The sequence below is a fragment of the Spinacia oleracea genome, chromosome 5 (genome assembly GCF_020520425.1).
Source record: "Spinacia oleracea cultivar Varoflay chromosome 5, BTI_SOV_V1, whole genome shotgun sequence".
Taxonomy (NCBI): Eukaryota; Viridiplantae; Streptophyta; class Magnoliopsida; order Caryophyllales; family Amaranthaceae; genus Spinacia; species Spinacia oleracea.
The window spans coordinates 38,657,052-38,672,476 of NC_079491.1; the positions used below are offsets into that span (position 1 = coordinate 38,657,052).

At 35.8% G+C, this 15,425-nt stretch overlaps 1 protein-coding gene across 1 annotated transcript; it reads right to left on the reverse strand.

Annotated features, from left to right (window-relative positions):
• Positions 1-634: 634 nt before the first annotated feature.
• LOC110778945 (uncharacterized) lies at positions 635-15,083 on the reverse strand. The gene is made up of 5 exons (XM_021983474.2): positions 14,707-15,083; positions 13,089-13,671; positions 12,687-12,997; positions 1,844-1,891; positions 635-1,522 (listed from the first exon to the last, which is right to left on the reverse strand). Exons 1-5 carry the CDS (start codon positions 14,998-15,000, stop codon positions 1,088-1,090), a joined length of 1,671 nt encoding a protein of 556 aa, XP_021839166.1. The 5' UTR covers positions 15,001-15,083; the 3' UTR covers positions 635-1,087.
• Between the last annotated feature and the right edge of the window lie 342 nt (positions 15,084-15,425).

Genomic DNA, 15,425 nt, shown 5'->3' on the forward strand with positions numbered 1-15,425 from the left:
ATTTGGCATTATGAAAGGCACGTGTCAAGCTATCATTGGGAAACAATGTCCAGCTATTTTTTGCCACATCAGATATTACTGTCAAATTGTTGCTGCACTTGCCATGGGTCACATATGTGACCCAATGTCAAAGCTTGGTGCAAGAGATATGTGTGGGGGAAGGATAATTGTGGTTATTTTTTTATTCTCCCTTTTCCTTCTTTACCAACCCAACAGCAAGTATTGCAGTAATTACACTTTCTTTCCATGGCATTTTTTTGGTTTTCTGTTTATGTTGACGTAGCTTTACAACTTTAAATTTTTTCCTTTTGATAAGTAGTATTAATATTGATTTATTATAACAAATAGAAATAATGTTATTTTAAAAAAGTTAGCAACAATATCAAATAATAGAAAAATTTGGTAATATTAATCCAATTTTTGACCGATTTTCTTTTATTAATCCCACTTAAATTTAACTAAAATTAACTTATTTAAACGTAATTTATTTTTCTTAAACTTATTTTTGCTGAAAAGAACTTATTTAGCACAAATTGCCTAAAATAGCTTATGTTTGTTGAGGTACACTAGTTAAATACTAGTACTTCGTAACTTCTGAGGTTGATATCAAAGACAGAAAGGAAAAGACCGGGACTACTAGAAAGTAGAAAGGCAATTAATCCAGTTAACAATGTATTACAACGATGTGTGTGGTCTTAAGCCAAAACCATGCCTTTTAAACCAAAGCAACAGGAGACAAAATTAAGATCAATATCATTAACAAATGAATAAGGTAGGTCGCGATATAGTACATTGATTCTTTGCACAATCGACAAGGTATCAACAAGACAGCATTAGAAGAGGTTAGCCTTGATCGTACAAAACAGAAGCCGGGCAACAACTGTCCAACAAATTTCAGAATCGATTGAGGACCTTTCTATTGGAGCCACAGCTCCGGTGAATAACAAAAAGAATGCATCCAATCCCATACCATCCCACCCAACATCAGATCGCACGAGAGAAAATTGTGTAGAGTAGAAGCAGAACATGGTACGAAGAAATTTAGGTTAGATTTTGAGAATGTTTTGCTCCAGCACAGAGTAGTTTCCTACCTGGATGAACCAATTACAGCTGCTTTTGAAGGTTTAGGAGAAGAAAGAGGTTGTTTGCTTGGCTTTGAGTCTATAGTGATAGCAATACTCCCCATGCCTTTCTCCATTGCTTCTCTTTCATCCTTTTCTTTCTTCTTTTTATCTGTAATAGTAACATCAACTTCTTGGCTTTCAGGTGGAGAAGCCTTTAGACCAGTAAGGCCTCCAGCAATCCACGGATGTGAAAGGCATTCACCAGCAGAGGGACGCTTGTCAGGGACAAAATCAAGAATTGGAATTAGAAATTCTGCCAGATCATTTGCATCTTTTTCATTGAACTCGTACTTCTCCACAAGAACCTTGTTTAATGGCCAGAATCGAAGCCGGCGAATATGTCGCAAGTCTCCATATCTGTTGAAGAAGTCCCGAGAATAACGACCCCCTAACGCAATCTGGAAATGATTGATAATGATTTCACAGCTTAGAATATATTTCCTTTAGTTGCAACATTTCTATTTTCGGCCGTTTCTTTTTAGTTGCAACCTTTCTACTTTTGGTAACTTTACCCACTTAATTTTACCAAACTACCCTTATCCATACCCAGTAACTCATAGTTTTCCTAATCATATCTAAAAATGAGACATGTATGTAATTTACTCCACTGCATTTCTACTTGCATTCAAAAATTGAGGTGAACAGTAAAGGTTGCAACTAAAACAGAACAGAGGAAGTACATGAAATTTTCCTTGAAAGTAGGTATTATATATTCTAACCTTGCGTGGCATCATTCCCATGAGCTCCATCATCAGGGCTAGGTGATCCTGAAGAAAATTGAGTCAATTAATTGTTCTTTATGAAGCTCTATTCATTAGATGAATTAAAGGGAGTAAAAAATAGACAACAGGCATCACACCAGTACCCAGATGCAATTATAATTCCCATCACATATCCAGTAAGAAATCAAAATGCATCACTGTAAAAACTGCAATGCTTTCTTACCCCACCAATATCAACTAGATTGACAGAAAAGTGGCCACCTAAAAGATGCTAAACTTCTTTAATCTCGAATTTTATCAATTAAGCATCTAATCAAGCATCTGACGATTGGAAGCTATGTTTGATCAAACATTTCACTTCTGTTAAAGTACCTATCAATTTGGACAAAGAACGTTCTCTTCAAATAGTTGAGTCTGACACTAGTACAAGTTAGACCCCAAGTCAAACACAGGTATCAGAGTCCGAGACTCCGAGTAACATAGGTCGGACGTAACCCTGATACATCACTGAAACAGGTTTTCCAACGGTTTTTTAGGATTAAAAAGGCCACCCCGACAACACAAATACTATGATTGAGGCCACGATGAGACTGAAATTATGCTTAAGAAATTCATCATAGCCATTTTCGGCAAAAAACACTTAAATACAATTGCAATCATCCGGTAGAACTAGAATCAATCCTTAGTCACTCAATAGGAGGCCACAAGGCAGCAAGCCACATTAACTTTCCCCTAATTTAGTAAGAGAACTTGTGTATTTTTTTTTCTTTTGAAGAATTTAAGTAAATTGGATGAACTCAAAATAAATATAATTAAGTCTCATATTCCCCCTTTTTATGAGAAGTACTAATGCAAAAGATAAGATTTTTAAGATATATAAGACTACATTTTATTGCAAGGTAACAACAAGAATGAGTATTAGCAGTCTCTTACAAGCAAAAGAATTGACTGCTGCTAAAAAAAGGGAAGCGAAAGAAGCAATGTACAACAAAAGGTGAACCAAAGAAAATAAATAAATAAAACAACACACTTTAGACCTCTCAGGTCATACATGTCCATGCTAATGAGATATTTTTTATCAGCGACTTATCTTTTTAAGTAAAATAATAATATTAACGAACAGCTACAAAAGTAAAACATCCCTGAACTAGGAATTTCTGAAACCCAAAAAAAAACGTAATCAATGGACAACCACAACAGTACATCAGCGGAAGCTACTGTAAGTTAAGTTAGAAACCATCTCCAAGGACCAAAAGGTGCATGAAAATCACACAAAACAAACACCCTCCCCAGACAATTTTAAGCAAGAATCAAGAGAGATAGACCTTTTACTTCCCTTCCTCAAGATGAGGGATTAATTCTAGCCAAAGACTCCAGAGTTTCCCTCCCACTACCCCCCAAGCGGGATGCTTAAGAAAAAAAAAGTTGCATACATCTTCAAAATAGTTAATTTCCCCCTTCAAAACACGCCACAAAAATATCAAACATCTTATCTCTAAAGAGTAAGGTGGGAAATGTGTTTTTATAAGGAAAAGGTGCACAGAAAAAGAAAAAGGAAAGGCAGAAGGTGAATAGTGGGCCAGATTTATTTATTTTTAAAAAATATAAGTAAATGGTAAAAAAGGTTTGTCTTCAATTCTTCATCCCTGTTACAGTGTTATACCCGCAGCCTCCATATCTCCTCTCCCTCCTTACACCATACATATGCGAACACCATTTTTTCCGCAAACGCACCGGTGTTCTCGCACAACTCAGGCGAGTAAAAACCCTATGCTTTTGAGCTTCGCGACTTTATCTAAGTGCTTCAATTGTAGATCTAGGGTTTCAAGTCAAGTTTGTCACCTCCGGCGATCCGGTTCGCGAACCACAACGAACCGGTTCGCGGTTCGAGGCCACGTACCACGAGCCGGTTAACACTGAGTAAAACACAGGAAAGAAGACAAACAATAATGTTCACGACAATATATTAATAGTTCAATTCACTTTTTCAAAAGCTAGTCTGGTGCATAATACATATTTAGCATTTTTGGTTTGATTTGCAGATATTGTTTATTCTAAATTATGCCACGAAATACAAGAGAGTGGAATTGGGACATAATTTATTCATTTTTTTGAGATTTCCTAAATTGGTGCACAAACAAACAGCATAAAGAAACCAGAACTCCAACTAACAGGTTATAGGAATGGAGACTGGCTAATATCAATATCTGTTCTTTGTGCAATACTGATGCAGAAAGTGTTCAGCACTTATTTTTTCTGTGCTCTTTCTCTGATACTATTTGGTTTGAAGTTCTGAATCTGCTGCAACTCCAGAGAAGGCCTGCAGGTATGGGCTGTAAAATTTGGAAGGAGATCTGGAGACAAGCACAAGCTGTACTTAATGTTCTTTGTAGAGTGCATTTATCATTCTGGATTTAAAAAAATGCTAAGATGGGAAGGGAACTTGTAATTCTCCTTTTGAAGCGTTAAGAGAAGTCTTTTTCAAAGTAGCAGTCAGAGCCACAGACACACAAAGAAAGTTGCTGATAAGTTGGGCTAATAATTGTGTTTTGCTTCGGTTGGAGTGTAATTGTAGGTGTGCTGCAGATGAAGTGTCTTTTCACAGCCTTTCCTAGAAGGTGGTGTTAAGACGTAATGACACATTAAGAGCATGTTTGGTTAGGCTGTTTTGATGCTTGGAAACGGGATAAGATAAGCAAATATGTTACTTGTTGTTTGGTATGACAACATTAGTATTCCATCCGTTACTCAAGGATAACAGATCCTCCTCACTTGTTACCTTGGATTCCTCAGCGGTAACAATTGACATTACTCTCCTTGAATGACTAATGAATTATCTCTTGCCTCCTAGCTTACGTGACCAGCTCACTTGCTCTTTCTTTTTTAATTGGTTTCTCAAATTTTCTCTCTCCTTTGCAAATGGAAACTATAATTTCATAAATTTTGATTTGTATTTCGTAGTGAACTGTTTTAACTATGTTTTGCATTTAAATTATAAAGGAGTAATTTAATATACGAGTAATAAAAATAAAATGTTAGGAAGTGAAATCTTCTTTTAAAAATAAAAAATCTGCAATGATAATATTATTGCCCTACTTATTTTCTGTAAGATAGGAAAACGTTTGATACGCTATGCAAGTGATTCCATTCCACTAGCTTAACCAAACAAACGTGAACAAACGCCCCCTAAGAGCCCAGTGTTTTGTTCTGTTATTTGAGATAGATGTGCAACAGAATTATGCTTATTGTCATTTGGTAATAAAATTTTCTTTACTTGCCAAGACAAAGGAAAGCAGAACTGCCCGACTGACGACAACAAGAAACCTGCTAGCTGTGTATACTAATATACTATATGTCAACAACCCAAGTTGCCTACTCTACCAAGCAACATGATTTTGCATTGATACTTAATCCCGACAAAAAGTAACACATCAAATTTTTCTAAATATTTTTTTCAAAAAAAAAGAACCCAATAGAAGATGTCAAAAATAGGGAATGAATGGAGTACTGCAACTACATAAGAATAGTTCTGGTTTACCCAAACCTCATTCAGAAACAATTTACAGAAATTATCTAGTAAAGAGACTACTCTTTCCCCATTTCCAAAAGAGCTCCTAGGTAATTTAATCCTGCAGCTTACAATCCCATCAAAATATAGCTAGGATGCAACTCATAATAATTCTTCAATACTAGATGGCATGTGAGAACCAAATTTCAAAACCTAATTCACATGCATGGCAGGCATAGGAAGTAGAATCCTGGGAGAAACAACCTAAGCAACTTTCAAGTATGAGCATACCAATTTCAAACACTTCATTAAATAATTAAACTGACATCGTAATCCCTGCCTCTTTTTAAGAATGTTGATTTCCAATCATAACACAATTCCTTTGTACATGATAACAAAAGTTTCCACTTCCCTACCTTCTTGCGCCTAATATTTCCCTAGTCTTCATTCTTACTTTCTTTTACCTTTCTTCTCTTCTCCAAGAGTTCTGTCCCATCATTGCACAGTGTGAATTTTGTACAGGAGTTACAAGTTCAATAAATTGCCCAAAAGAAGGTAAACCCACTATGAAAATATAAAGTGAGCCTAGCACATACAGCTAACTACGTGTAAGAGGTGAGAAGAACAAACTGCACACACAATATAAGTTAGGTTTTCTTTCAAAAAGATTTAAAAAGATCATCCCATTGGGTGCGCAGTAAGTAAATTCTGGATAAGGTCCTCAATGTTAGAGGCTGAGATAGTGGGTAGAACATAGTTGAAATTGCAGGGGTAAGGTTGCGTACGGTTGTAAAATTTTAACTACCCTTTCAATTTTGAATAATTTTGGATATTTTATACGGTTTTTTCATGAAATACCCCTGAGTTTTGGCGTAATTCAACAAATGCCCCTCGACTTTCAAAAATTCACCAAATGCCCCTCACAAATAACTTAATACCCAAAACAACGCCGTTAGTCCTCAGTTAGCCTAATTTTAAAATTTACCAAATACCCTTATTTTAATACTTGTTTCACCAAATGCCCCTATTCTGAAACTTAATTCACCAAATAACCATAACTTCAAATAACCATTTTGATGCTTAACCATGGAATTAAAACTCGGTCGTTCCGTTACGTAACGGTTGTTCTGTAACCTATTTTGGATTTGCCGTTCCGCGAAAACCCGTTACGTTACGGTTTGACAAAAATCACCTCTTTCTCCTCGCGTTGTCCATTGCGTAACGTTGACTCCCCACGTTAGACCTTTTTTTTCTCTGTTACACCATTTTTTTACATAAATTCACCAAAAATATTTTTGTAATTAGTTATGTAGTTTATGAAACATGATATTTCGTGTGTTTATTTGTTCACAAAATATAATACTCGCTTATATTAAGATAGATTTGGTTATATTGTGTTGATATAATACTTTTTAGACTAAAAATGTAATAATAAGGCTTAGACATGTTAATGTGGTTTTTTACAAAAAATTCACACCGCATCAGCCGCGATCCGTTCTATTCTTCCGTTACAAGCGGTTTCCGGGATAACGCGACCGTCACCGCAAACGCGACCGCATCCGCATTTTTTTCTATGTGCTCAACGGCTAGTTTTTGTGTTTGAAAATTAGTCGTTGCTTATTGTTTGCTTATAAATACCCCTTTTCTGACTGTTTATTGTAGTTTTCCTATTATTCTGTTAATTTCATATTATTTTTGTCATGAGTTTCTTTCAAAATCATCACCCACACCCAATGAGTACACATAGGTAAGAGTCCCAAACAAATTCTATTATTGTGGGAGGAAATTTTCATCTAAAGCTCCGATACAACACTCAATCCACAAAGGCTCTACTCTTGATCCAAGGAGGGTTAATGGTGAGAAGTAACTCGGGCCACTGAGTGGGGTCCGGCATTGGGTGCATATGTTCTGCATATGTCTGTTTATAAGCAGCACCCTTGAAAAAAACAGCCACCAAATCTTTATGGTGGGGTCCGGCATTGGGTGCATATGTTTTGCATATGTCTGTTTATAAGGGTTAAGTCTCTGGTTGTAAATCACCCTCAAACCATGTTTGCAAGGCACTCCAAAGACCTGTCATACTCCACATACACAGCTAGGTCCTAGTGTCTAACTTAATTGGAAGTGTACATGGCCATCTCTCACCTCATACGTTCCACCATCACAAGGAGTACAGTAGGAAAACATGGATTCTGCACTTTTGAGCTCAAGTTCCTGTTTGACATACTCAATTAAGTGTTGAGGCTCCATGCTTGCTACTTTGTCAAACCTGACTCCAATTCTTTGTCAAACTTGTAGCTTTGTGGATTGAGTGTTGTATCGGAGCTTCGGATTGCAAATTTCCTCCCACAATAACATAATTTGTTTGGAACTCTTATATATGTGGACTCGTTGGTGTGAATGATGATTTTGAAAGAAAACTCATGACAAAAATGATATGAAATTAACAAAACAATAGGAAAACTACAATAAAAAGTCAGAAAATGGGTATTTATAAGCAAACAATAAGCAACGACTAATTTTCAAACACAAAAACTAGCCGTTGAGCATCAACATGGTAATTTTAAGTTATGGGTATTTGGTAAATTAAGTTTCAGAATTGGGGTATTTGGTGAAATAAGTATTAAAATAGGGGTATTTGGTCAATTTGAAAACTAGGCTAACGGAGGATTAACGGCGTGTCATTGGTAAGAGTATTTTGGGTATTAAGTCATTTGTGAGGGGTATTTGGTATTACGCCAAAACCTTTGGGGTAGTTCATGAAAAACCCGTATTTTATATAATTTTAAAATTTTTTGAATAATTTTAACAACCCTTCCAATTTTGGATATTTTATTAAATATCCAAAACCTTAGTATTTTATTAAATATCCAAAATAGTTTTGAATAATTTTAACCACCCTTTCAATTTTGGATATTTTATTAAATATCCAAAACCTTAGTATAGCTGTAAAATACCCTTTCAATTTTGAATAACAAATCTGTAAATGTATCTCACATTATTCTCACATCCAACCAGGAAGAAAACTACATTCCTTTATAATGTAAATGAGAAACTAAAGTCTACACCGTAATGCAAACCAAGACAAACACTTAATCTAATAAGACATTCGGGATGCTTTCACGTGTGAAAATAAATTATGACAGAATTTTCCAAAAAAGGGATATTTAAGAATCTTGTTAATTCTAACGTTTACCAACTGTGAAAGAAAATCCTGAAACTTGCATAAACTTGTTATGGTGCTTGCTTTCCATACTTTTTTCCACGTTGGTCATCAATTTTCTTTTATATATCAAATTAGGGACTTATAAAGACAATTTACCAGAGTAGCTGTAAGCTGACCGGGCACTAGAGGTAGGCTGAAGATAGCACTAGAGAGGGTAGAAGAAACTGATAATCCACAGTAATTGATTGAAAGTAGTAAAACAGTTACAGGAGAGGCTACCTAAGAATTATTTAAAAACACTGGATCAAAGAGGTTAAACACCACTCGAAGAAAAACTGAATTGAGCACTGCTTCAGTAAGGAGAACCAGGTAGTCATTCCACCACGGTCAGATTTACATAAAACAAATACAAGACTACAATATCAAATTTTCTAATATCAATCTGGGCGAGATTGGAGTACATGAAAGAAAAAATAGGAAATGCAAAAACAGTTATTAAAAAGACAAAATACACAAATTTTACTAAATATTTTCTACATAAACATTTTAGAACATACTTCCTCCGTTCTTTTTTATTCGCAACAGTTTGACTTTTTGTACTATTCACAAACTTTCTTTTTGGTGATCAATATATAAGGAAAAACATAGTCATGCTGGGTGTTGTTAGATTTGTCTCAATATATATTTTCAAATTATCATTTTTTTCTTCATTTTAACTTATTGATAATTAAGATATCAATGGTTAAAGTAATGCATCTGGAAAGTTAAAATGTTGCAAGTAAAAGAGAACGAAGGAAGTACTTCTCATGCTTTAAAAAGAATATGAAAACAAAGTTTTAAAATTTTATTTTAAAGATAAGATAAAAAACAAAAAAAAGCTAATCCCTCTCTCTTTAAAGATCTTTACCCTCTTTATATTTCTATTAACATTCTCTTTCCGCATAAACCTGACTTCTTATTTACCTACCGAAGCACTTTCCAACAAGAACCAGACATCATTCTCATCCAAATCAAACCTTCTTGCCACATTCTCTTATACTCCCCTCCGTCCCAAAAAATTATAGTCTTGTTTGATTAAAATCACGGGTTTTAAGAAAAGTGTAATATAGTGTATGGGAAAGTGGGAAAGTGTATGGGAAAGTGGGAAAGTGGGAAAAGTGGAATATCGTATGGGAAAGTGGGAAAAGTAATGTCCAAATAAGGAAACAGGACTATAAATTTGGGACGCTCGAAATAGAAAACGGAACTATAATTTTAAGACGGAGGGTGTATATGTATTTTAACAATCCCCCACATGTTGGAAGAGAGAGATCTGATGAGAATCGCAGATTAGCAAAGAAGAGATGAGATTTTGGTATTCCAGTATTCCTAACTTTTTTTTTCTTTTTTAAAGTTATTGAAGGCTGAAAACGCATGGTAGTTCAACACATAGTCCAATACAAACACAAAATTAATCAGACTCTTCCTTTCACCTCAGATACCTGGATTAGATGTTCAACACTATGACATGGGTATGGGTATCGACACTTCACTCTTCATGATGACCAATAACATGGAACTTTTTATCAAATCACCGAGTTCGAAACCTGGAATATGGAAACGTACAGGTCTATATAATATAAGTACCCAAGTTTGAAAAACATAGCACGCTCACATCCGGAACATCCCGGAGTACAAGACATTTCCTGAAGCCTATGACGCTTGGGGAAGGTGTTTTGTGGTTATACATGCACTTCCCACCATATCTGTCAGTGTCCCGTACCAAGCAAGCTACGGCCCTACCACCCTGCCAAGAAAGAATTAAGTCTTGCATAGCTGAAGTCTGAAAATTTGGAGGAAGGTGATTGAACATGATATGAGCTTTCTTGGGATTGAGAAAAATATGGCGTTGGATAGGACAGAGTGGAGGGAGAGAATATACATTGATGACTTCATTTGACTCATACAGCTTCAATGTTTCTGATTTTCTCTATTTTTTTTAACTTTTTTTTTATTTTTAAAGTTCTTTCAAAAAAATTTAATTTCACATGCTATTTTGAAATGTACTTATTTTACGTATTCATTTATTTTAAACTTTACTTATTTTTTATTATCTCTTACATATATTTCTTCTATAATATATATATATATATATATATATATATATATATATATATATATATATATATATATATATATATATATATATATATATATATATATATATATATATACATTTTTCTCTTATCTTATTTTCATTAATTCACTTTCTCTTCCTTGTTTTTTCTTTTTACTTCCTGCTCCTTTCTGGTTTGATTGGTGACAATGACAATCTTCTACGACGATTCATGTTAGCCAAGCCCAAGCCCAAATCATTTTGGGACTAAGGCTTTGTTGTTGTTGTTGTTGTATAGCTGAAGTCAGAAGATCATCCTAAAGTTGGTGGTTATAAGTCATAACCACGAATCCACGATCAATAACTTATTTTTAAAACACTCACATAGGATGGGACACCACCAGAAATAACTTTGAGAAAGGAGAAAGAACTAATTTGACTTTTAGAGTGACAATTATGAAAGCTCCTGTTTAAACAATCTCAAGCAAGGAAAATTAATCAAATCACTTTAAAGTTTAACCAAATAGTCCTAAGAAAGGAAGAGGACTAAGAGAGGAGAGGTAGTGAGGGTAGTGCTTCACCAAACCTCAAAAGTACAAAATGAAAAGTTTATTAATAGAAATTGGTATCTCTACAAAAGTCTCTAGTTCCCACCTTGCTTAACATTTCATTTCATCTATCAAAATAAGGTCTATGACATCATCCTAAGTACTCAATAGGAGGAGAGTGACCTCACTACAACTTTAGTTTCAAAAAACGTGTGCCTAGGCTCAAGGCCGGGTCTTGGGTGCCTTAGCCGAGACAGGCTGAGGCACCTACAAAAGGCACGCGCCTTATGCGCCTTTTCCCAATCTCAAGGGACAACGCCTTACGGTATAAGATTTTTTATTTAAAAGGCCAAAACCACAGGACTTTAATGGCTTCTCAACGGTTAGAATTACTATAATGAAAAGAGAGAGAAAACCCCAAATTTTCTCCCTTTTTTCTCATCTCTTTCAGACAACAACAGGACATGTAAACCCCTTCCTTTTTATTTAAAGTAATTGTCTTATGTAAGGGGTGGTGCACCTCTTTTGAGAATCTAAATAAAGAGTCAGTGACTAAAAAACCAACCTTAGTCCCTGACTTTTTTCTTCTCAAAAAAGCTTTTAATTTACTATAATTACTATTTTACCCCTTTGTGACGGCAAGTAATAGTATTCTGATTTTCTACAGAAAATAAATACCACAAATATATATATATATATATATATATATATATATATATATATATATATATATATATATATAAGCGCCTTGCCCGTGAAAGGCGCGCGCCTTCACCTTGCGCCCAGCCTCCAGGGACTTTTGCGCCTTAGTGTGCCACGCATTGGCGGACCCACGTTGGGGCCGGGGGGGCACGTGCCACCCCCGGAAAAACAAAAAAAGACTGAAATTTTGCAAAAAGAAAAAACGGAAAATGGCTATATACAAAAACTGCACTAAGTAAACACATAATATGATTGTGTTGTAGTGGTCAAGGAGGGTATATTTTCCTTGATTGATATTGCCCACAAATCAGGAGTTCGAGACCCAGTAATGACAGTTTTGGTTCATTTATGAACTTATTTGTTTCTTTTCTTTTTAATTCGTTTTTTCTACCCAATTCTTTGGTTGTCTATTTAGTTTTTTTAGTTAATTCTACACCAAATTGAAACATTTTCTGCTTTTATTTTTCCATCTTTAAATTTAATTGGACTACACTAAAATAAATCATGGCCATCAATTGTCTATTTCATATTATTTGTTTCATTTCCTTTATTTCCTTTCCTAATAATTCCATTTGTTGTCTCTAGCTCTTTTTTTTTTCCACCTTCATATTTGGACTATATTAGCCCACCCCAAAAAATCCCCTCGCACCAATAAAAAAATTTGTGTGCCACCCCTGACCCAAAGTCCTGGGTCCGCCACTGGTGCCACGCACCTTTTAAAACTAAGACTACAACAGACTACTCCGTATAAAGAATAACTAGCAGTCGTAATTGATGAAGCAACAAAGATGTAATAACATGAACTACAAAAAGCACCATACCTCATCTCTGTCATAATTGTCACCACTATGAGGATCAAACAGAACATCACCAGTTGCAAGCTCAAAACAAATGCACGCAAAGGACCACAAGTCAGCATAGGTAGAATATTTTGATCCAAGGATCACTTCAGGACACCTATACTGCCTAGTCTGAATATCATTTGTAAACTGTTTGTAAGTCCAGCAAGCATTGCCAAAGTCAACCAATTTGCACTTGAGGTCCACAGACTCCAAAAGTTTCCGTCTAGTTGATCGGCTCCCTCTCTTATGGACTGAACTTCCACCACTTGTTCTCTTCACACCATCAACATCTGATATCTATCCACAATGTTAGAAACATTCATTTGGACTACGACACAATCCCTATATGAAATTTTTACTATGATGAGAACTATACTCCACCTGAGGTTTCAGGATCTTGCTCGGAGTCAGCAGCAGCTTCCTTCCCTGCACACCCTTGAGCTGCACGTTTCGCCTTCCTCCGGATCTTTTTCTTCTGATTCTTTGTCAAATCGCCATTCGACACTTTACTTTCCTTTGTACTGCTAGACTCGTAAAGGGTTTTGTCTTTGCTATTAGGAAGAACCAGAGGAGCACCAGTTTTTCTAGGGTCCTTAGACGAGTCTATCACCGACAATAGTAATATGTTTTCCGGCTTTAAATCAGTGTGTATGATAGACAGCTGCTTATGCAAATAATCCAAGCCAACTAGAATATGATAGCATATCTCCTTCACCTTATCCATAGGCATCCCACGATAGTCAGAATACTTGATTAATGTCAAAAGATTGTCCCCCAAATACTCAAACACCATACACACATGCTGTCCATTTGGACCGGAATGTTTGAAATGATCTAGAAGCTTCACTACACACTTCTTATCATCTGGGTCACCGTCAGCAATCTGTTTCAATATCGTTATCTCATCCATTGCCGCTTCAGTGTAATGTTGCGCACTCTTTTGCACTTTCAACGCTACATATCGCTAATTCATAAGAGCAAAATAAAACATCAAAACAAAGACAAGCAAAAAACAGCACAACGTAAATCTCTAACAAGCATTCTCTATAAATTTCGAGTGTTTAACACACAAGAATCCCGTAAACGAGAGGAATGGAAATCAGAACATAACAAACATCCCAAGAAACTTACAGAAACATTTCAAAAGAAACCTAAAAGGTCCCCAGCACACCCTTCCTTCAACAGTATTATCCATCAGCGAGAATCAAGACGACTCAAGTTCAAAAAATGAAATACCAATAGGGAATCATTATCATTACCCCATTGCCTCAAAGAGGTTCCCGCATGAAGCGGGGTAAGGGGGGGTCGGGTGTACGCAACCTTACCCCTGGGATTACAGAGAGGTTATTTCCAATTGACCAAAAAGCGATAACGGGACGACAACGGGACGACCATCTTCTACTTCATGGAAAGGAAGCGAAGAGGTTTTAAGTGTCATTTTGATTTAGTCCATTACATCTCCTTTCGTCATTTCCTCTTTCCTTTTAAATACCAATAGGGAATAACAAAATTAAAAAATTCGGCTACTTCTTTCCTCTTTCCTTTTCACACTAAACTTCCTTTTACTTCCATCACCTTATACCGGTAGAGTTCATTATTTCACGAGAAAGGCGAAAGACGGAAGAGAAGGTAACACAAACGAAGTGCATCAATCAAATTTTATGCAGGTACCTCACGTTTTCTCTACACCCCTCACTCAACTGTGTTTGCTATAATCGCTACATGATTTCAAGTGTGTCCAAAAATCATTCATAATCATAAAAAAGTAAAAGAAGGATAAGAGAAAACGTCCTTAACTAGACAATCGAAAATGCATACAATAATCCCTACAATAACATGTACAATAAGGTAATGCAAGCTTCCACAAATAAATAAACCAACAAAAACGAAAAATTAGTTCAAAATCAAACATGAACAATCCAGATCAAAAATACTAAATTAATTTTTCAATCGAAAAGGAAATCGAATGGAAAAAACAAAAATGGAGGTGAGAGAATACCGAGTGATTGGTGTCCCAAGCTAGCCAGACGGTGGAGAAATGGCCCCAACCAAGCTTGCTCTGGACAACGTAAGCTCCATTTTTGAAGGAATCGCCAATTCTCACGGCATGATAACCTCCTCTCCTGTAATCATCCTTTCCTTCGTCTTCCGACGTGTAATCGCTTCCACTTTCGCTCACTTCTTCTTCTTCCTCTTCTTCTACCGCCGCCTCTTTCTCTCTCGGCTCCCCTTTCTCTCTCAGCTCCTCTGTATCCGCCGTAACGGACACCGTCTCTTTACGCCGGTTATCCATCTCAGGTGATTTTTCCGATCCGAAGAGCTTTGGTCTTTTATTTGTCAAGAGAGATGGGAAAAAGAAAGAGTTTAGTTGGTGACTCTTTGACCCTTTCGTAGACCGGTTAAAAATCGACTCAACTCGAAAATCGCCTACAACCCGATCAAAAAAGAATGGATCTTGAACAAGATTTTATAATCCGTAACCTAATTTTATCCGAATTCGAGCGATCCAAAAAGTAACGGGTCAAAACCCGAACGAATTCGTTTTGGACCCGGTCGATTGAAAATCATTATATTTATAGTAATAAATGAGATTATGAGAAAATTTAAGCATAATAAACACGTTGTTTTTACTATTGTTGTGTGTTATATGATTTTAATTTGAATTATACGTCATTTTATAGTTGAATTTGACTAAATATACACTTGTGTAGGAAAATT

Coding starts and splice junctions, on each gene's coding strand:
- LOC110778945 (XM_021983474.2), bottom strand. CDS start 15,000: ATGGATAACCGGCGTAAAGAGACGGTGTCCGTTACGGCGGATACAGAG. Junction 13,672..14,706: donor CTTGGGACACCAATCACTCG/GTATTCTCTCAC, acceptor CTTATGAATTAG/CGATATGTAGCGTTGAAAGT. Junction 1,892..12,686: donor ACAATTATGACAGAGATGAG/GTATGGTGCTTT, acceptor AATTTTCTTCAG/GATCACCTAGCCCTGATGAT.